General features: G+C 36.4%; 1 protein-coding gene across 1 annotated transcript; it reads right to left on the reverse strand.

The window, feature by feature from the left end:
* Positions 1 to 14,796: 14,796 nt before the first annotated feature.
* LOC141590029 (uncharacterized) lies at positions 14,797 to 15,966 on the reverse strand. The gene is made up of 2 exons (XM_074410646.1): positions 15,952 to 15,966; positions 14,797 to 15,306 (listed from the first exon to the last, which is right to left on the reverse strand). The coding sequence occupies exons 1-2, from the start codon at positions 15,964 to 15,966 to the stop codon at positions 14,797 to 14,799; spliced, it is 525 nt and encodes a 174-aa protein (XP_074266747.1).
* Between the last annotated feature and the right edge of the window lie 7,050 nt (positions 15,967 to 23,016).

Raw genomic sequence — 23,016 nt, forward strand, 5'->3', positions numbered from 1 at the left:
TCTTGGAAAATTCGAAGTAAAAGTCTAGCACCCTATCAGGCTAGGATAGATGAAGTTGCCCAATTCTTCGATCAAGTCACTTATCTAAACCTACCTCGAGAAGAAAATCAGTTTGCAGACGCTCTTGAAAAACTTGCATCTCTGATTAACATGCCAGACGACATGGTAGAAATGCCTTTATACATCGAACAACGATCAGAACCAGCCTATGTGCACCAAATTACAGATGAGGAAGAAAATCCAGGGGAACCTTGGTTTCAAGCCATTCTGAACTTCAAGCTCAATGGTAGAGAGGACAACCTGATATATGCCTACTAGCCTCTCAATATCTCCTCATACAAGGAGAATTGTACAAAAGAACACCTCATGGTGTAGTATTGCGTTGCCTTGATCATTCACAGGCACAAAAAGTGATAGAAGATGTTCATGATGGAGAATGTGGTCCTCACATGAGTGGACCAATGATGGCAAAAAAAAAGTCACACGTCTGGGATATTACTGGACCACGATGGAATCCGATTGCATCAAGTATGTCAGACATTGCCATAACTGCCAAATCTTCGGGAATGTGCAACATGTCCCTCCTTCACTACTCTACACCGTGACATCTCCTTGGCCGTTTTCTGCTTAGGGAATCGATATCATCAGGAAGATCACTCCACCCGGAATAGGAGGTCACTGTTACATCTTGGTAGCTATCGAATATTTTACTAAATGGGTCGAAGCGGCATCTTACAGTAGTCTCACGGCCAAAACGTGGCAAAGTTCATACAAACCAATATCATCTGTCGATATGGTTGCCTACACGAGATCATCAGTGATAATGGATCAGATTTCCAGGCTGACACTGAACAATTCTAGCCAATTATAAAATCAAGCACTACCATTCCTCGCCATACAGTCCTCAAACTAATGGTGCGGTAGAGACAGCTAACAAGAATGTCGTCACTATCCTTAAGAAAATGATCGGCAATTATCGCGATTGGCCCAGTAAGATACCATTCGCATTATGGGGTTATCGCACATCAGTTAGGATGCCCACTAGGCTACTCTTTTCTATTTAACTTACGGCATGGAAGTTGTACAACCAGTTGAACTAGAAATCTCGTCCTTACGCGTTCTGCTCGAAAGTCAAATTCCAGAAGCTGATTGGAAGAAAGGTAGATATGAAGAACTCATCCCCTTGGATGAACGAAGATTGCATGCATTGCATAATGTACAAACATATCAGACACGTATCAAATGAGCCTTCAATAAACGAGTTAAGCCCAGAAACATCAAAGAAGGAGACTTAGTCCTCAAATCAGTTAGAGCTCTTCTACCTGTCGATCCACGAGGAAAGTTTAAACCCAACTGGGCCGGACCATTCTTAGTCAAGTCCATACTCTCAGGGGGGTGCGGTTAGGATCACAGACCTAGACGGGAATGAATTTGCCAACCCGAATAACCTCGACCTACTGAAACGATATTATGCTTAGTGTAGGACAAGACACGCGCAACACCTACGTGCCGCTCAAGCGACACGAAATAAAAATGGCCCTTGGCCCGCTGAAATAAAGCTTATGTCACCTTGCTATTGTATTTTGACAATTCGTCATCCTCATATCATCAAATAAACTGAGTTGTTTTCTAGTTCACTACAAGCTCTTGCTTAGAACACTTATTCTTTTACATTTACTTTAACTACGCGCAAGGGTTTGATTTCATTATTTTAATGAATATGTAGGCAATCCTTCACAGGATACAACTCATTATGTAAATAGAAGGACATTTGTATTTGCATTTGAAATTCAACAAGAATAATAAAAGAAAAATCACAATAGTTTCATAACTAATTGATCTTTTAATCATTTCTTCCATAAGTAATAATAATATGCCACATAATATAAAATGCTGAAAAATAAATGCTAGGCTAGGATTCTAAAAACCCCGCCAGTATTACAAAAAATAATAATAAAAATAATAATAATAATAATAATAATAATAATAATAATAATAATAATAATAATAATAATAATAATAATAATAATAATAATCTCCCCTACTACTAAGAGAATAAAAATTCTCTTAGTTTTCCCGCCTAAAGAGACTTCTTCTTAATTGGGCCTATTTTTCTGGATACTACTAACACAATAAGATTTGATGGATTGTACGTAAATTCTGGACCTTATACGTAGCCCACTTTTTCTATCTCATCTATGAAAGTAAAAGTTATTAATAGCCCATAATTTTGGACTCTACATGTCATATTATAAGCTAGATGAGTGAACTTGATTTCGTATAAATATAAATTTATATTATATTTATATGTTACCTCTTTTGTAAGAAATCATCATTTATTTATTATGTAAATTTTTGTCTTAGTAATATGGACTATTTTTTGAAGGATGTAAAAACACTTATGTATTTTCTATTAGAAATAAAAAAGTGAAAACATTATTTTAATAATTCGTAAATCGTCTTTTTCGACGCGAGGAATAGTTTTTACTGCTTTTCGTTTTAAGGTCAATACGCGTTCTAATAAAATTATACAACTAACTTAATAATTGTACTATTAATGTCATAAATTAGTTGCGTGTAATGGTATAAAATTATTGTGTTATTTTTAATAGTAAAAAAATAACTTAACTTAAAATGTCTTCGTATGGTAGTAAAGTTTTTTTTCAGCCTCTTATTAAGTATTATATTTAGTAGATTATAACATTAAATTAAAAGTATACTTCATTTATGCAAATAATTTAATTGATAATATCTCTTTATAAAATGAATCTAAAAAGTACCGTGCTATAGCACATGAACTATACTAGTAATAATAATAATAATAATAATAATAATAATAATAATAATAATAATAATAATAATAATAATAATAATAATAATAATAATAATAATAATAATAATAATAATAATAATAATAATAATAATAATAATAATAATAATAATAATAATAATAATAATAATAATAATAATAATAATAATAATAATAATAATAATAATAATAATAATAATAATAATAATAATAATAATAATAATAATAATAATAATAATAATAATAATAATAATAATAATAATAATAATAATAATAATAATAATAATAATAATAATAATAATAATAATAATAATAATAATAATAATAATAATAATAATAATGAAAACCTTTTATTTTTATTATAATGAAAGTCTATGTGCATTTTATAATAAAAAAAAAAAAAAAAAAAAAATAATAATAATAATAATAATAATAATAATAATAATAATAATAATAATAATAATAATAATAATAATAATAACAATAACAATAATAATAACAATAATAATAACAATAATAATAACAATAATAATAACAATAATAATAACAATAATAATAATAATAATAATAATAATAATAATAATAATAATAATAATAATAATAATAATAAATAATACTACGACTTAGGCTACTCTTCCATCTTTCCTTTGCCTTTGTCATTTTTATCATACTTCTTGTATCGACCACGAGCCGGGTGCTCTTATGTTATCTCTGACCTAATCACCAAAGGTCTCTCTCGCGGTCTAGTCTTACCATTTTGTTCCACCACCATCTCTACGGTAGGAGCAGTCTTCGGTTTCTTCGACGGATGAACGACTCGGAATCCGACCTCTTCCTCCCCCTCGGTCAAAAACTTCTGGTTCTCCTTTGCTACCTCACGAATCTTGTAGTAAATAGGCTCGCGCTTCCTCAATTTCTCACGCTCCTTGGGAGTAGTAGCCTTCCTCCATTGCAAGTATGAATCCGATACCCATAAGGAGCCAACAAGATAAAGTATGAACCACATGTTCCTCTGAGCGCACTTGAGGGCCCACTCTCGACGAATCTCGGTAGTATGTGCCAATGCAGTCTGAGGAACGGTGTCACGCTTCGAAACCTTTTGCTTAAGGCCCACTTGCCTCATCAATCTCTCCGGGAAGATGCAGATCATGAAATCCAAGCCAGGAATGCGAACTGACCGAGTAGGATCTAAAGATGAAACTCCAGTGACTGACCTGAGATGCCACCATGGCACAATCCATTGGATCAAGGGACCTCCCTCATTCTTCAACTTGTACTCCCAATAGTTGCAAACCCGAGTGAAGTCCACCATGTAGAGCCTGGTTCTCATCGCAATTGACCGAGCATGGTATCCTGGCACATTAACTGGGGGCTCGATCAACCGCAAATGCTCCATGAGCCAAACCTACAAAGAAGACGGGAATTAATGCCCAACCGAAGACAAAAAAACGGTTGGCATATACGAAAAAAATAAGAAAACAGGTTCTTACCTGCAAAATGATAGGACTTCCCATATAAGGAAGCTTGCGGTTGGCCTTCCTGTTGTCCAGCCCCAAAATAGTCTCTCCTAAACACAGGCACGCTGGGCTATTGCACAGCTTCATTTGTTCCACTAAGCTCAAGAAACGAGGGTCCCCTCTCATCTCCTTGTCAACATGCCCTTGAAGGACATAACAGTGAAGTAGACAAAATCCAAACGCCCTGCGTCTAGCAACATAAGAAATAGAAGGGTCTTCCCTGCTTATGAATCGGTCAATGAAGTCAAGCATACAGACTCTTTTTGAGGTCACAAGAAGATCAACCTCAGCCTTAGTCAGTCCCAGCAAGTCTCTAAATTTACCCATATACCCTTGAGAGCTAAAAGGTATAGCGGGTGCATTTTCTGGGTACCATCCTCCAATAGCTGCTATTTCTTCGGGGAAAGGACAAATATTGCCTCCATGAAAGGCGAATACGTGGAAATTAGGATCCCAATATTCAAGACAAGCATCCAAGAAAGGTTTCACAACCTTCACCAATTTGAGGCTCAAGATTGATCCCAAATTAAAAGCACCCATGTCATGCTTCTCGACATTTGTAAACTCATTTGTCCACTCCTTGAGATGGTTTTCAAAGGCATCCATAATTTTTGAATTTTTCTATGAAAATAGGAGAGCTTTTATGAAATAGACGGAAGAAAGATGGAGGAATTATGTGAATAAAAGCTTCCCCGACGTCTCTATTTATACTAAAATCCGTTTCCTAATTTTCGTCAGAACTGACCAACTGGGGAAGTGGCGCAGCACCTGCTGCGCCTCTTCGAAGAGTCGCAGCTCTTGCTGCGCCTCTTCCCAGGCTGATTTCCGTGATTTTCAGCTTTGGATCTTTCCTAATTTATTTTGACTATAATTTCCTATTCCAATAGGTTATTATTTTGGTAATTCCGTCAGATTACCAAAATTTATGTTTCCTAAGTTTCTGAGCACGCTTTTCGAGACAACATCGACATTCTCGCTAAACTAGCACACTTACCTATTTATTTTTATTTTATTTTTAGGGGAATCATTTCACTCCTCGTTTCACATTTTATTTCAAACTTATACATTTCTTTTTATGTTTTTTTTAGGGGGTAGCCCTCCCTACCGTCCGGTCATTTTTCTGGCACTTATGTCATTTTCGCTCATTTCTGGGCAATTTTCGCTTTTTCATGTCATTTTTGCTATTTACGGGCACTTTTTTTGCTTTTCTCATTTTGCACTAATTTAAGTCACGTGTATATTATGTGTTTTATGTGCAAATTCTGTGTAAATTTCGGCAGCATGACGGCGTAAACCGTCATCTACCAAACCTGTTTCCCTGCAGGAACAAACATACAACCCAGCAGCAAAGGCACTCAGGCCATCATATATACATCAAACTGGGGGCTCTCGTCCAAAACAGGTCCAAAAATACAACACTAAGTCCAAAATGTACAAGTATATACAAGACAGCCAACAACAAAAGAAGCAAGCAAAGACAGCTACTCCTGGTTGCCACTCAACTCGGCCACCGTCGCCTCGAGAGCAGCAATATCAGCATCCCGGACCTCCAACGACCTCAACAGGCTAACTGTCTCCTCCTGGGACTGCGCCAGCTCGTCCTCCAGGTCTCGCTCCCTCTGCAAGTGACAAAGAAATGCCTCATTTCAATCATTTCGTTCAACCATTTCAAACTAATGCGGGAAATTGCAACGAAATTCAAAATAGAGAGAATGAGAGGTTCATACTTGTCGTCCTCGGCCACCTGCAAGTGCCTCGATGGCCGTGGCCCGCAGCCGGTTGGCCACCCTCCACAACGCCACATGCCGAGACGGCGCCACCTGTATTTCAATAAGCAAAAGATTTTCAGTAAAATGAACAAATGTATTCCTATAGAATAGCAAAATTCAACCAAAGTTAGGGGCTTACCCTCCTAACCAAGTGCTGCCACTCCTCCAGGCTAGCATCGGTCACCTCCTCGCCAAGGTCGCGGAGCTCGGAGATTATCGTCATCCCCGCCGCGTCAGTGTACTCAAGGGTCTCGGGGTACGCTGGATTCTCGATGCTTGCCACCTCGACCTCCTACAAAGTTCAAATGAATTCTTTATTCAATGATCATTCGTCAGTTTGTCGAATCAATTAAAAAAAGGGAAAGTGAAATACTTACCACGGTAGGCCAGTACGCCAGCCTCTGGCGAACAAACAGGGAGTACTCCTCACAAGAAAGGAGAAGAGCGTCACCACCAACTTCTCCCAAGTCAGCCTCTCTCTCAGCATCTGAAGGCTCCCTAAACATCATCCGAGGAGGATCGATGGGAACCGTGAAAGCGTCACGAGAGCACTGACGAGTCAAGCGCTTGCCCAGGTACTACACTGAACCCATGGACGTCCTCAGCAGCAACCGACTCGAGCTTCTAGGTCTAAGGACCTCAGCCACGAAAGGTGGAGCGTCGGGGTAGTCCACCCAAGGTCTGGGCACCCACTAAAGCAAGAAGACAAGGGGTCATTCTTATGATCACTTCTGAGAAACAATGAATAACGATAAAGGAAAAGTGATTGAAGATACTTACGTCACTCAACTTCAGGGCATTCACACCCCATCGACAAATATCGTAAGAAGAGCGCTGGCTCTTCCTACGACACACCACCCAGTCCCTCACAACTGGGTAAGCCCTCTGCTTAGGCTCCGTCCTCTTGGGCGCGAAGCCCGGAAAGTAGGAGTACACCCACGCCTGCAAAACAAGACAATCAATAATTATCTTTCACAATTCGATAGCAAAAGAAGAAGTAATGATCTTTCATGATGCGAAATGAAGGTTCATACCTCCAACAGCAGTCCAGGATCGACGGTAGCAGGATAAGTCCCCTTCTCCATCAGCTCAGGTCGAACTATGGCCCTCATGTAGCGAGTCAGGACCGCAAAGCCAGGAGTAACCCAGTTCCAATGGCCTAGGTCACTCAAGTCATAAAGGAATGGGAGAAGCTTCGTCGACAACCTTTCCCCCTTATCTCCGAGGTAAAGCGAAGACAAGAACCACCAGAGCCACAAACGAGCTCTCTGCTTAGCGGTACAACCAGGAGGAACCACCTTCCTCCCATCCATCATCACCAATGCCGGGGTCCTACCCGCAAAGTATTCCCTGAGGTAAGTACTCGACACTAACCCGGGAACCGTGGCAGCACCCTCTACCAGGTTCAAGCCGATCAGCCTCCTGGCCTCAGCCGAGTCCACCCTCATGGCCGTCAACGGCCACACCATAGCCTCATTTCCATACGGCAGACCAGAAATCATGCCGTAGTCCTCCAACGTGACCTCGACCTCCCTAAAAGACATGTGAAAGGTCGAGGTCGTGTCCATGTACCGATCAAGGAAGGCTCAAATCAGGCAAAGGTTAGCCCGAAGCTTCCTTTCCTTGATCGCCCTCCACGCTCCCACCAAGGCCCCGGAGGCTCCTAGCTCGATGATGGACCTCTCCTCCTCCATCAAAGCTCCATAGGCTTCCATCATCGTCGTGTAACCAGAGAAGGACCTCAAGTTCCCGGCCTCCTGTATTGATTCAAGAAAATGCCATCTTTAGCATAAAGCGAATGAGAAATGAAATTACCAGTGAATAAAGGAGGAAATTAGTAACGAAATGACAAGTCTGAAACTTACCAAACTCCTCGCCGTCCTGCAAGACAGGTGGCTCTCCGCTGCCCAAATGAGATGTCGACCATCGCATTTCTCAGCCCACTCAGGTGCCCCCGCTAGCTGGCGACCACCTCGTCCGACATTGGCCCGCCTCGGGACCTCCTTAACGACCTCCTCGAAAACCTCCTCAAAAGCGAGAGAAGGTTGAAGTCGGTGTCCACGTCCATGGGAGCCCTCGCCGACGTAGAAGCCATGTCACCTGTGAAATCAGAGTAGATTAGGCCGCGTCAAATGACGACAAGCCTCGGTAAGGGTCGTTTTAAGCGTTTCAAACCCCAAAAATGGCAATTTCTCGCTATCTTTGGCCATTTCTTTCAAAACCCGGCCGCTCATGTGGTAAATTGGGTCAAGTCAAGTCTAAGTCCAAGCATAGTCAGGGGTTTGAGTCGGAATTTCGACAGCATTTCGCTATAATGGCGATTAGGCCCTAGAAAAGTGTCCTAAAAAAGCCGTCACAAATCAAAAATCCGAAATGGTAGGAAGTTTACCCATTACACAAGGATTCCAAAAACCAAATTTCATCAAAAATGGGCAATCCTAAGGCCATTTTTGAAGTGATTTTCGAAACTGTTGAGAAACCGTCTCAATTTCACTCAAATGCTCAATACTCAACGAAAATTCAAAAAGAATACATGGTTATGTTCCTAACATTACCAATTATCCATTTCTAATGTCAATTTTATAAGGCAAATCCATTTGGGGAAAAAGCCCCAAATTTTCGAAATAATTGGGTTGGAAACCCTAATTGTTTCGATCAAATTCAAACAAATACAAGAATTAAAGCAAGAATGAGATGCATACCTCGATTAGTCATGATTAATGGAAGGATTTGATCAAATATTAACGAAATATGGTTGGAATTTTAGAGAGTTTAAGGAGAATTTGTGTTTTGAATAATGAATAAAACACGGGTTCTGTCGAGTTTTTACTCAGACAGGGACGAGCTCAGGAAAGGACGCAGCAGATGCTGCGCCTCTTTCAAGAGTCGCGGCTGTTGTTGCGCCTCTTCCCCAGCTTCCCTTCAGCTCAATTTTAAAAATTTCGTTATGAGTTCGTTATTTGTGGGCCCATCTTTGGTGCGCCTTTTCTCCAACACCATATATCATACATTTGGTCTATTTCACGTCTATTCTTTGTCTGGACCCGTATTTCGAGCAGACTGTGAACTGTCGCAGTACTTTATCTTCGAGCAAACTGTGAACTATCAGAGTACTTTATCTTCGAGCATACTGTAAATCGTCGAAGTACTTTATCAAACCCAGCAAAGATATTTCATCAAGACTTCGCTTGCAGCAACGAGCGGATTTTCGACGACGTTTCGACACGCCTTTATCAATACCGTATTTTTTTTCCCAGCGAGAGTTCATGACAGCCGATTGTACTTCTCGATAGATGGAGTTCGCTTGAGACCGATGCAAGCAGATTTCCCCCAGCAGTTTCTACCGACGTCCTGTTGTTCTCAATATTTATTTGTTTCAGACAGTCCTTCAGTAACCTTCAGAATTCATGTGACCCTCTTGCCTTCAGACATCAAGTTATCTTCAGATCAAAGAGTTTTGTCGAAGCGTCTTTTATCCCGTTTCGCCCAGAAGTCTCAGGTATGGTTTCTTCTTATGGCCGGCAAGCTTCCTTACGTAGTCTAATGGACTTTAAATGACCCTCCCCGATAGTCGACAGACTCTAAAATGTTCCCGACGACAGGTCCTTGGCTCAGACCGCTTGATCCGCCTCGCGTCGCCATAGTCGTCAGGTTGTAATCTTCGATTGACCTGATGGCTATACTTTGACTTTCGCCTTGTCCAAGCCTCGGTAAAAGTGGAGGCTCTGTAGATATCTCATTTCTGCACCTCCCGCAAACCACCCGGTGATGATTGGGCCGCACGTTTGGTACACGGAACGATTTATGACAGTTCGTAAGTTTATCATCAAGTGATAGCTCAAATACTTGTGTCTACCCCTTGGTCGTCATCTACGCGCCATTACGGTCATTTTGACAGTAATTAGAGTTCATTTGGAGTCCGGGTCAAAAACCGCTTCATTTTCTAATAAACCGTTTAAAATGCCGAGTCGGAATGTTCTAGAATATTCCGGATATTTATTCCATAAAAGTCAATTTTCATCTTTTGGTAAAATATATCCCGAAATCTTATTTTAAAGAATAAGGAAGTTGAGATCTACCGCAATTCCATAAAAGAAACGCGGAAATCTTTCTTCCGCGGGAGGAAACCTCTGGGGAAAGGACGCAGCACCTGCTGCGCCTCTTCCCCAGCTCTTTTCTGCGTATTTTCAGATCTTTTCAAGATTTGTTTCCAAAGTTTCAGTCATACCATAATTCCTCCGTGTGATTAGTATAAATAGGGACCTTCGTTCCTCATATTTCTCACGCGAGTGTCCGTCCTTCTCTTCTCCCTTTGCATTCTAAGACCGTGCTCTAATCTTATTGACGCCTACGTGCTTGGTCAATCGACCACGTAAGCTCGGATCTTTCTGAGTACCAGTCATGTTGCATGACCGACCAATTTGACCAACTACACCTCAATTAATCAATCAATTTAATCTAAATCCTCTAACGAGAGCACTTTCATCATACATTCGAGTCGAGCAATCGCTAAACGTTAACTTAGTTAATCTTGTTTCGTCAAACATGTAAGTCTGAGGGTGTAAATCCCATCTTTTATTATTGTATTTTATTATTTTATCAATTAATGTAAGCTTTACGTCAAAATATGTTTAAGAACGATTTCTAAAACCCTTTTATCAAATTGTTTTTACGGATAATTATGGGCAGACGTCGAGAAGAAACGCAGTAACTGCTGCGCCTCTTCGAAGAGTCACAGCATCTGTTGCGCCTCTTCCAGAGGCTACCGCAGTTCCTACCTTTCTTCTTCTTCCTCCGTCCTCTGTTAATCCGTCCTTTTTGTCTTAATTTCGTCTTTTTCTTTCTTTCTTTCGCATATATAATAATTATCGCTTTAAATTCAACTTAAATCCTTATAATCAATATTTGCGGGTTTTCGTCATTTAATCAAACCCGGATTTTGGAGATTCGATTTGTTCATATCAAATCTCTGGAATTCGACCTTTGTATATATTTCCATCTGTTTATCATGAATTTCGTATAGTATGACCTAAATAATCCTAACTAATTTGTAATTAATTTCTAGTTAGTTTTAATTAGTCCTAATTCGTTTCATTTGTTTTTACCGCTTTTATGACCAATTCATATGTAAATAACATGTTGAATCACTTTTATCCGAGTCAAATATCAATAATCAATCATTAAATCCACCAACGAACATTAACAACGCGCAATTCTGACTTCACAACCAGAGCTCACCTCAGGAACAGACGCAGTGACCACTGCGCCTCTTCCAAGATACACAGCATTGTTGCGCCTGTTCCGGGTTGAGCTCTGTCTCTGAACTTTCGTTCTTGCTTTGACCTAATTCATTAGTTTGCGTATTAATCGTCTATTAATTGTAATATCGCTTTTAATCTGTCCGTATTAACCTAATTTATTTTCTTCTTGTTTTTCTCAAATTATCCGTCTTAAATGTATTTTTGACGTAAATCAATTAATTCGTTGTAATTTATTGTAAATTTAGTTATCGCAATTTATCTATTGTATTTTGTTATTTTGTATGATTTATTTACTTGTTCTTCATATGTAATTAATCCTAAATCCTACTTCGCCATTAATGAGTGCTAAATTACATGTTCACCTACATAGTTTAATTCACATATGCTAGGATCAAAACATTGTTTTTACATTGCATGCATATAATCGACAACATATCGAGTATGAACAACTTACATAATCATTAGTAGAGGCCGCTATCGAGACGGGCGGGATTAGGTGTTCATTAAAAGGACTTCCTAATACGCACCCTCGCCCCTTACTCCAGATCTCTATGAACATCCGTGTTCATTGGCATCCACGAGAGTCATTCTAGACATAAAATGCTAAGGGTAACGAGTTATTAGTGTCTATGTCATTACGTTGTGTCTTGACATGACGCGAAGTATTCGAATGGTTTCCAATTTTCCACAATAAATTGGTGGCGACTCCACAAATGCAAACGCTTGTTTCCCAAGCGCCCCCATGGGCCCCCCGTGTCCACAGTAATAACTTTTTTTAAAAATAAAATGTGACTCGACAAACAAGTAGCCGATTACCCGGTGCATTGTGATATAAATGATGTGAAAAATGGAATTTTTCTTAGTTAAACGCTAGGATAGATTAATATGGAAATAGGGGACTTAGGATGGATTATTCCCATGAAATAACCCTTAAAATAATCCTTTATCAATATGTTTGCGTGATCTTTTACGAGTATACTTTAAAAATACATGTACATGGAGTTCATAAAATTTGTTCCATTAGAGGTAATACTCAACTGAACCGAAGACGTTATTCAGGACCTTGTTGAAGAATGTAGAGTCTATCGATCCGAAATACTCGAGAGGGAGGTGAATTGAGTATTAAAAATATAGCCCACTTTTTCGAGTATCTTATATAAACGTGATTAAACGATTAATTACTTAAAGTTTATTGATTTAAACTTTAACTAATTAACTACACGGTGAAAAACGTAAATAAAGAATGTAAGGAAATGACACACGTAATTTTGAAGTAGTTCAGTTTCACAAGTCGAAACCTACGTCTACTATTCTCGATTAATAATTTTAGTACCTTTCTCTGGATTATAAAATTACTAACCCACTCGTACAACTAACTCTAGTTGTAACTCAATTGAGTACCGTTAAATATTCGGTTTTGCCTATCTTACGTTAATAAGAAAATGCTTGATTGGTCTTCTAGTGTTCACAATATGAACGAGTAAGAAGCAATATTTAAGCGCTATTATCTTATGACGATACTTAGAAATAATTGCAATATAAGATAGCACACGACTTTTCAAAAACAATTTTAACTTGCAACAGAAATAATAAACTTAAATACGTTTGTAAAGGATGTTTTGTTCGAAGATTGAAAAGTGGTTTTGAATAAGTGATAAAGCATAGTATTTATAGTAGAGAGGAGATCTAGGTTTTTATCTTTGAAACCCTAGATAGCCGTGTAGATCTCTTGTAAGGCAAGAAAGAGATTTGGTCAAATCTTCCTTAAACTTGGAGAATAAGAATAAGATAAAAAGATAATATAGGAGATAAAATATCTCTAACAAATATTATTTTGAGATTATTTAACCTTTATCCAAGAAAAGGTTTATTGTGCAAGAAAGAGATGAATATTACTATTCACGTTTACTGTTCACGTGCTACTATTCACGTTTATTATTCACGTGTTATTATTCATCACAAAAATATCTTAGAAAATAAGAAGGAATAAATTAAATAATATAAAGAGGTAACAAATCTCTAATCAAATATTATTTTAAAGATTTACTCAATCTTATATCATTGCAACAATAATATTCTATAAGATAGGAAAGAATATATCTTAATAATATAAAAGAGATAACAATCTCTAGTCAAATATTATTCAAGATTCAATCTAATCTTAACTTGCACAAGTGTTTTTCGTATGGAAGGCAACGGCTCATAAGCCCATGTTCCATTTCAACGAAACCCTAGTTTAGAATATTAGGTTAGATGGATTAGGGTTTAGGTGTGAAACCCTAGATAGCATGACAACCCATAAGTTATTTTACTAATCAATAGGATAATCACAAATTCATCCAATCTAAATAAATCCAAACCTTATTCTACTATAAATAAAATTTCCATTTAAAGATTCCAAAGATAAGATTTGAAAAACTATTTAAAAACCCTTTCTAAAAAGCAAGTCGTGCGTTTCTTATACTGCAGCTCAATGTTATAGCTAAATCACTTATAGTATTGAGTCTGGTAGGTAATGTTATAACCATAACAGCTATCTTAACTTACTAAAATCATTTCTTTAAATACCGTAATAAGACGATGACCTACGCTATCTAATCTTCCTGGAGATCTTCAATGTAGGATTCATCTTTTCATCTTGATCATAAGCTCTTCATCTTGAGCTTCTTATAAACGTGATCATGCCTTTTGCTTGAGTGATCATCATACTTGTGATTGATGTAGTCATAATGATGCTTTAAGAATCTTCAATGTTATAGCTCAAGCTCTTATAACATTACTTTAATGATGCTTCACAAATCTTCAAAGTTATAACCATGAATGCTATAACATTGTTTGCTAAAATTGTAGCCTTTATTAATCTAGCAAAGACTAATAAACGATTACGCGCAAAGAGTATATACATTAAAAAAAACACTTGTCATTATCAAAAGAAAACATATAACTATATGGGCCCTATTCTTTTGGACTGAAACGGATCTGAACTGAACTGAACTTATAGGAACTGAACTGAACTTATAGGATCTGAACTAAACTGAACTTATAGGATCTGAACTGAACTGGGTTTATTGGATCTGAACTGAACTTATAGGATCTGAACTACACTGAACTTATAGGATCTGAACTGCATTAAACTTATAGGATCTGAACAGAACTTATAGGATATGAACTGAACTTACACAATCCGAATTTAAATTAACTTAAATTAATTTAACTTAAATATTATTATTATTATTATTATTATTATTATTATTATTATTATTATTATTATTATTATTATTATTATTATTATTATTATTATTATTATTATTATTATTATTATTTGCAGGAAAGCAAGGGATCTTCTCATTAAAATTGGAAAAATTAAATACAAGACCCACTAGACCACTTGTATCTTACAAGGCAAGCCAGAGTAGCTACCTCACAAACAAACCATATGTTTAAAAACTCCTTTCACAATGATACATACGAGTAGCTATGCTATGTCCAATCTGCTGACTTAGATTTGAGCTAGAAGTGCTTTTGCCCTGAAAAATTCTTGAATTTCGTTCCCTCCAAAGAGCATAGAGAGTAGTAACCAACGCAACTCTTCTGACCAATTTCCCACGAGCTTTGACTTTGTTATAGTGTTTACACCACTGTAACATATGAGCCAAGGAGGAAGGAGGAGACTGCCAAGATATCCGATTGCAAACAGAAATCCAAATCCCAAAGGAATAAGAGCAGTTAAAGAAAAGGTGTGATGTAGTCTCCTCAGGAGATTCACACAAAACACATCTATTAGCCAGAGACATTCCACGTTGCTGCAAATTATCCACACTTGGGAGCTTGTTCTGACAGGCAAGCAGACCAATAGCAGCATGCTTGGGCTTAACTGATTTATCATGTATAATTCTAAACCAGGGAACAATAGCAAGCTTAGTTCTGAGCCTATCAAACATGACCCCCACCTGAAATTTGCCAGAAGTAGTACATGATAGAAATTATTAATCTTATTAATTAACATATTCATATATGTGACATTTTAATTTAGTCATAAAATTAAATCTAGATCTTATGCATGCAAACATAATTAGAAATAGAGAAGAAATCATCAATCCTTACTATGATAGTTTCGGATTTAGGGCACAAGTGAGTTCTCCTTCTCACTTGTTCTTGAGCTTTCCTTACAGATGGAAGAACAAGGATTTAAATATAGAATCCCTCCTTAAAGCATATACCCAAGATGACCCTTAAAAGACTATTATTATTTGATCTAGAATAATTATAATCTTACTAAAATGACCCAAAACTATTGTTTTGATCTCTATTATTTCGGTATAGAGAGGAAGGATTTTGGAGTTTTTATTTCTCTAAACTTCTCTAAGTTTTTGGTTGTGTAAAGAATGAAAAATAATATACTAGAGAATGTCTTAGTGTATATCACAATATAAATTGTAGAAAACCCTTTGCCTTTGCTCTAGGAAAACCGGGTATAGGGGTGGCAAGGGCCAATGCATGACCAAGATGCTCTTCACAAAAGCAACTAGGTGTGCATGGCTATCAATTAGGTTTAATGATTATGCTTCTTATATATTATAAAACATAATACAAACCCCAACCCACCCCATTATTCCGGTACATATATTGTAAAATGAAAAGTCCATTTTACAATTTATTTGTCAATTTATCACATGTAACATGTTCCATGACATTATGTGTATAAAATGTATTTTTAACAATTAAAAATCAACATATTAATAAAATATGTCACTTATAAAATTAACCTAGTAATTCATAATTACTTGTACCAAAAAGTGTTTTCGAATTATAAACTACAACATTCTGTATTTATAATAATTTATTCATTCCGTTTCAATTGTTTCCGTAAACAATAATTTCATCTAAGTAATAAAACAATTCGATCACTTAGACCGTATCTTATTTAATCAAATTACAACGAGACACGTAAATATTACTTCCAAAATCGTCCGTCAATTTAAGTAATTTAATTAACTCGTATCGTCATACGATCAATTAAATATTCAATTAAGAGTATCATCCTATAGGTATGACCTTACGGGATCAACTGATCACCACCGCCGCATTTAAATGCAATGTCAAACACTAGTCAGCCAATCATTACCGATATGTGTGGTCCAGTTGACTGTAAAATGTTACTTCCCACATGTATTCTTAAATATGAGATTTAAACATGTGATCATCATGATCAACAGTTGTGATCGCATTATTGTCAGAGGACACTTATTCCAACAATCTACCACTTGTACTAGACAAGTGTGCGTCATCAATTCTCTTGTCCTATTACTATCTCCCACTCAATGCAAGGTGTCTTTCAGGTCGTACTTGCAAGTGATCATATCGAGAGTGGTTTCCTCGATCTGGAGAATAACTGATTGACCGGATTTATCTACCATAGATACCTTCCGAGCGTGGCCACGCATTTCCAGTTCATTACTCCTCGAGTGGCCTTGAGATATTGTTATAACCCTGACAAGGGGTGGACAATTCCTATCGCACTTATTCCCTTCGACTAGCCACAGCCATCATAACCCAAAATATGCCCATTTGACCCCATTTACGAAGGTCGTAGTAACATAAATCAAAGTTAATCTAAAACTGTGCCACCTTAGGCGAACAGTCTTTAGTCAAAAGAATCGACTCATTAGAATACTATAGTAGCTCTCGCCATGACCAGGCTATATAAATTTGCCAGAACTCTATAAGCGGTCATAAGGCCCGACAAAGTGTTCCTAACAGTCTGCCTATGTGATCGACTAGTCATCTCACATGACTCCATGGCACTTGAACTTGCCATCAATCGCATCACACTCTAGTCACTTAGAGACGTCACCTCATGTAAGTGACTATGGGCGAATACAATGCTAATCCGTGTTCACTTTAACGGGGTTCAATTGTCTCTACAACCCGTTTGGATGTAACAAAGTATAAGGTGAGTTAATAGTAACTCAAACGACGAATGTCGACATCACATTCGGGTAGTCAATACCATATTACACCCTTGTGATGTATATCATAAGTGTGTGAACACTAGTCTATTGCAATAGAAGTTTAACATACCATGTGTCCATGTGTTCATACTTCTTGTATTGCACTTTCCTTTATATTCATGTTATCTCTCATAGCATGAACCTTACCAAGTACATATCTAGGTTCCCAACCTAGGTTTGGGTTCTTTATCTTGAAAGAACTTTCTTATTGTTTATCACATAACCAACGAATTGTGGTGGATGATATAACTTGCACTGGTCAAGTGTTCTACCAACTCGCAATGCAATAGGTATACGTTTTGTAGGGTCTTGCAACAATTGTCAAGATGGTTATCCTAGCACTTCTCATAAGTCCTAGCATATTAGAAAATACTAGTTTTGAGTAACTTCTTACTATAACAAGTATCTTTTTAAACTTCTTATTTCTCCTTTTAGCTTGAATAGCTTAGGATTTTCATAAATCCTTACGTGTTTTTTTTTTTGAATTTCAATATGTGCAACTTCTTGTCACATAACAGAGTGTTCTATCAAACACTAGAATAGCTCATTAGTTCTCCTCGAGAATTCATGACGATTCTTCTATGGCTTGCCATTGACTCATCATGCTCTTAAGCATATGATTCATTATCGGACATGTGCATGATTATTCTAATGGCGGAAACATTAGTAATCTTTAATCATGTGATCAACCATTCTTAGGTTCAATGAATGACCATGACTGCTTATGGTAATTCCATTTTCATCGATATGAACAACCTACGTTTCTTGTCGATTTGATGTGCATATCTTAATGCCTATCCAACATCCCATGATGTGATTGGATTCATCATAGTCCATTTTCATCCAGAATTGAAAACTCAAATACTTCTTTGTGAAAGATAGTACTAGCTCGTCATTCTCAATGAGTAATGAGTTATAAATTTTACAAGATGATTGCTCCCACTAAATTCCAAGTCTTCACATGATAATTTCAAACTCCCACTAAATTCCACATGTTTTGCAATTGACTACTCAATCGAAACATTTCAAGAATTGAAATACATTTTGCTTTGCCAAGTTATTAAGATTAAAACCATATATGTTCCTAACATATCCTTTCAAAATACCTATTTTGAAAAGGTTTCAGTCTTAAACTTTATGGAAAGAGATTTTTAATCTCTAACTCATTCATTTTATAATGATGCATAGCAATGTCATTATTTAAATGTGAATTTCATTTAATACACGTCCTTCTCAAAATACCCTTTTCCGGAAGGAGGTTTAACCATTTCATTTTCATAATGAGGTTAAGTAATGACACTAGCGTGGTTAACAATTAACTTAGCTCTTGTAGATATCGGCATATCTTTCTTTGCAACTTTTAGTCATAAATCTCATTTATTTTCAAGGATGCAACTTTGTTTCATTTAGGCTCTTAAGTAAATATCAATATTGAAACTCTTGGTCAAATGTTGTTCATAAACTAGCCAAATCTCTTGTTAAGACTTTTCTTTAGTCATTTTCTTTCAAAACTTTTTTTTGGTCTCCTCGTGTAGTTATCTTGAGAACATATTCTTTTGATTAATTCACTTGGTCTCTTTTGTCATGTAGATCTCATCTATTCGAGACCATAGATCTCATCTATTCGTGTATACCTTCTATTTAGGTATACAAATCATTCTTTCTTTTGTAGATCTCATTTACTCAAGTATACAAATTATCTTTGTATTCTTTGTGTCTTCATTTTTCTCCCACTCTATCTTTAGAATGAATACACTAGATATTCAAAGATAGATTATGAGACACAAATAATGATTTTGAAGTATAAGGAGGACTATCTCATAGATTGACTAATAGTTTTAGATTTGATGAGTGTACTTGGTAATTGACATTCCTTTAGGAGAGTTCATTAACTCAACATCACTTTATAATTGATCATACACAAGCCTTAAGCTTTTGGACATATATTGAATCCCATCATTATAGTTGTCTATTGGATCACTTTAAGTAGATGATCATATGTTTCTATGTGCAAGCATATAAAGACGAATTATTTAGAACAAAGAAATACGATAAAAGGGGTGACTTGGGTTGCAAACCAAGCCACCATAATCCAAAATACAACCATTGTTTAGAAAGGATCAACCATTTCCATGTCGAACACGGAAATCAAAATAGTTCTAAAAATCCGAAACACAACTTAAAATAACACAATAATAAAAAGCCAAGCTTCATTGGAAGCTACTCCTAGCTCCTTGATGATTTCTCAAGCTTGCTTTTCCTTTCCTTTGTCTTTGCTTGGAGGAGGCCCTATTTACAATAAAAAGGGGATACATTATCACAACTTTGTATCAAAATACCATAGTTGAATTAGAAACATAAAAGAAAGGATAGTCATTTACCTACTGGAGTGATCTTTCCAGCTTTGATGTCACCAAGATACTTGGAACAATTCCTTTTCCAATGTCCAACACCATTACAATAATGGCATTTCTCAAGAGGACCCTTCTTGGTCTTGGAAGTGCTAGCTTCAAAAGTCTTAGCCTTGGTGGACATGGGAGCTTGCCTCTTACTCTTTTTCCCATTCTTCTTGAACTTCCCCTTGCTCTTGGTGCTTATGTTAAGCACATCCTTATGTGGGTTAACATTTAACCCCATGTCTCTTTCGGCTTGCACAAGTAACTTGTGCAACTCTTCAAGAGACACGTCCTTGTCTTGCATGTTAAAATTCACCCGGAATTGAACATACGCTTTGACTTTGGATAAGGAGTGTAGAATCCTATCTACAATGAGCTCTTTGGGGATTTCAACTTTTTGAATCTTCAAAGTCTCGACTAGCTCCAACAATTTGAGCACGTGAGGGCTAACCTTTTGGCCCTCCTTGAAATCGAGATCAAAGAATGCCGAGGCCGCCTCATATTGGACGATCCTCGGAGTTTGTGAAAACATTGTCACAAGTTTGGAATAGATTTCATTAGCGGTGCCCATTTTAAAGGCTCTCCTTTGGAGGTCCGCCTCCATCGCAAAAATCAACACATTTTTCATAGCGGCGGACTCTTTGTGGTAAGCCTCATATGCTTCCCTAGTGGCGGCACTCGACCTAGCATTAGGTTCGGGTGGAGAGGCCGCGGTGAGGTAACGAACCTTGTCGTCACCTTGGGCGGCTAATTTGAGTTGGACATCCCAATCGGAGAAATTTGACCCATTCTTTTCAAGTTTACAACGATCCATGAAGGATCGGAGCCATGAAACATTAGTGAGAGGTGCGGCGTTGGTGTTTGGTGCGGCCATTTGTTATGAGAAATAAAAGTGGTCTACAAAACGAAAATAGAAGGAATAAAACATTTGTCGTTTTCAAAATAATAATAACACTCGTAAAAATTTTAATTTAAACAAGTTTTTTTTTTTGCATTTATCTAGTGACCTATACCCAACTTGATAAATGATTCCAAGACCCAAATTCATATTAACTTGGGCACGGGGTAGCCGATTCATCCCTTATCAATATAACTCGGTGGATTAACTCTTTCATCGATTCTACTTTTAGAACTCTTGGTCGATAAATTACACTAATATTTATCTATAGCCCAGAACACATGCGACTACGGTCACGAATACTTCCGTTGAGCTCAATCCAAATTTCAAATAAATGTGTCCATGATCCAATTTCACATTAACTTGGGCACGGGGTAGCCGATTCATCCCTTATCAACATGAATTCGGTGGATAGACATTTATCACCCACTTCCCCTACGTAACAAGGTTTGTGCCCCGGTGTGGCCGAGCGCACTCCCTCACGAAATAGGTTTTCATGGTTTTTACTTTTTGGTAAGGCTAAGTCTCAATTGTTTATTTTAGCGAGAGATCATGTCAATTTATTATCTATCACGTTTTAAGTGAACTAAAGTGGTGAACTACGATAATTGTAATTGACACAGTCGATAAACTCGATTTAAAATGATAATGCATGTTCTAGTTATGGCGATTTAGCGATGCATGCAACATATAACTAAAATGCAAAGCATAAATAAAATCCTAGTATGGCCTTCCTAAAATAGTAAATCTAATAAACTATTACAAATTCAAAAACCAACTCCTTTGGTCCCTTGAACTTCGGTCTTGGTACGCATTTCTAGGCAACATTCTTTGATGGATCGCCTTCTTGATTGGGACCGTCTTCAAGAAACTCCGGAATAAATAAATTACATAATAAATTACATAATTTCCTATTATACATTTGTAATTAAAATAAAATAAATCTATTAAATTACAAAACGGTGATACGAGATCACAATAAATTACAACCGAATCGATATTCTCATACATTTCGGGTAATACCAATTAAAATCTAAGGCCATACTAAGTAAAATTACATAATTCAAAAATACATAAAATTAAAATATGACAATCATAAATAATATGCAGCATTACAATATGTATGAACATGCCAAATTTTATGCTAAATCGCCTTTAAGGAGCCAATATCGTATATTAATCGGTTTTTACGGATTTGCGTGATTTAACCTTTTAAAATCACAATAATTACATAAAATCATATTTATATACAAGTTAATTACCCTAACCATCTTAGGACTCAAAATTAGTCTCCACTAACATTTGACAATAATTAACCTAGATTTCTTAATATTGTTCATGAATGGACCTAAAATACAAAATTATGTCATAAACTTCAAATTAAATCATAAAAATTTCAAATAAATTCAAATTTTGAAATTTAAACTCATGAACATTCTGGAAAAATACCATGACACTCATAATGTTCAAAAACTTAGGTTAAAATTTTCGAAAATTTATCAAGAAAAACAATGTTGCGGTTTATCGATTTTAACAATTATGACCCTAAAAATATTAGAAAAATTATATTCATCAAATTTTCACTTTTAGATCTGAAATATATGATAAAATGCAACATGTGACGTTTTTCCTTAGTCATGAAGTATGTTTTAGCATTTTTTTTTTTACTAATTAAAGTCACTATTTATGTGATTTTTCATCAAAAATTCATAAATCATGCATAAAGACTTCATTATAGCCAAATATTTTACACACATCTTGTAAAATTGCATGTGACAACATACTAAATTTCCATGACCAGATTCGAAATATAACTCATATTAACCCATTTCCCATTTAAATACGATTTTAACTTGAAAAATCCATATTTCAAGCATAACAACTCATTTTATTATAAAACTTTACAGGCCATCAGTAGATAATATATGTGAAAACATATCCAAAAATCACTGGAAAAATCAAAGTTTAGCTATTTTTAGTTCAAAAATGACATTTTTATCATAAAAATCACATTTTAATGCCATTATTATATAAAATGAACAATAAAATCCATAAATAAACCAAAATATCCTAAATACCTTTTAGGACCAGAAACTTTAACATGCAAATAAATTTCGTGATATTTCATAATAAACACAAATTTATAAGTTTTGTTTGTTAATTTTATAACTCGGAAAAACAATAACCGATTTGCATGCAAACAACCTAAGGCTCTGATACCACTTGATAGAAATTATTAATCTTATTAATTAACATATTCATATATGTGACATTTTAATTTAGTCATAAAATTAAATCTAGATCTTATGCATGCAAACATAATTAGAAATAGAGAAGAAATCATCAATCCTTACT

The sequence above is a fragment of the Silene latifolia genome, chromosome 7, assembly GCF_048544455.1.
Source record: "Silene latifolia isolate original U9 population chromosome 7, ASM4854445v1, whole genome shotgun sequence".
NCBI classification, from domain to species: Eukaryota; Viridiplantae; Streptophyta; class Magnoliopsida; order Caryophyllales; family Caryophyllaceae; genus Silene; species Silene latifolia.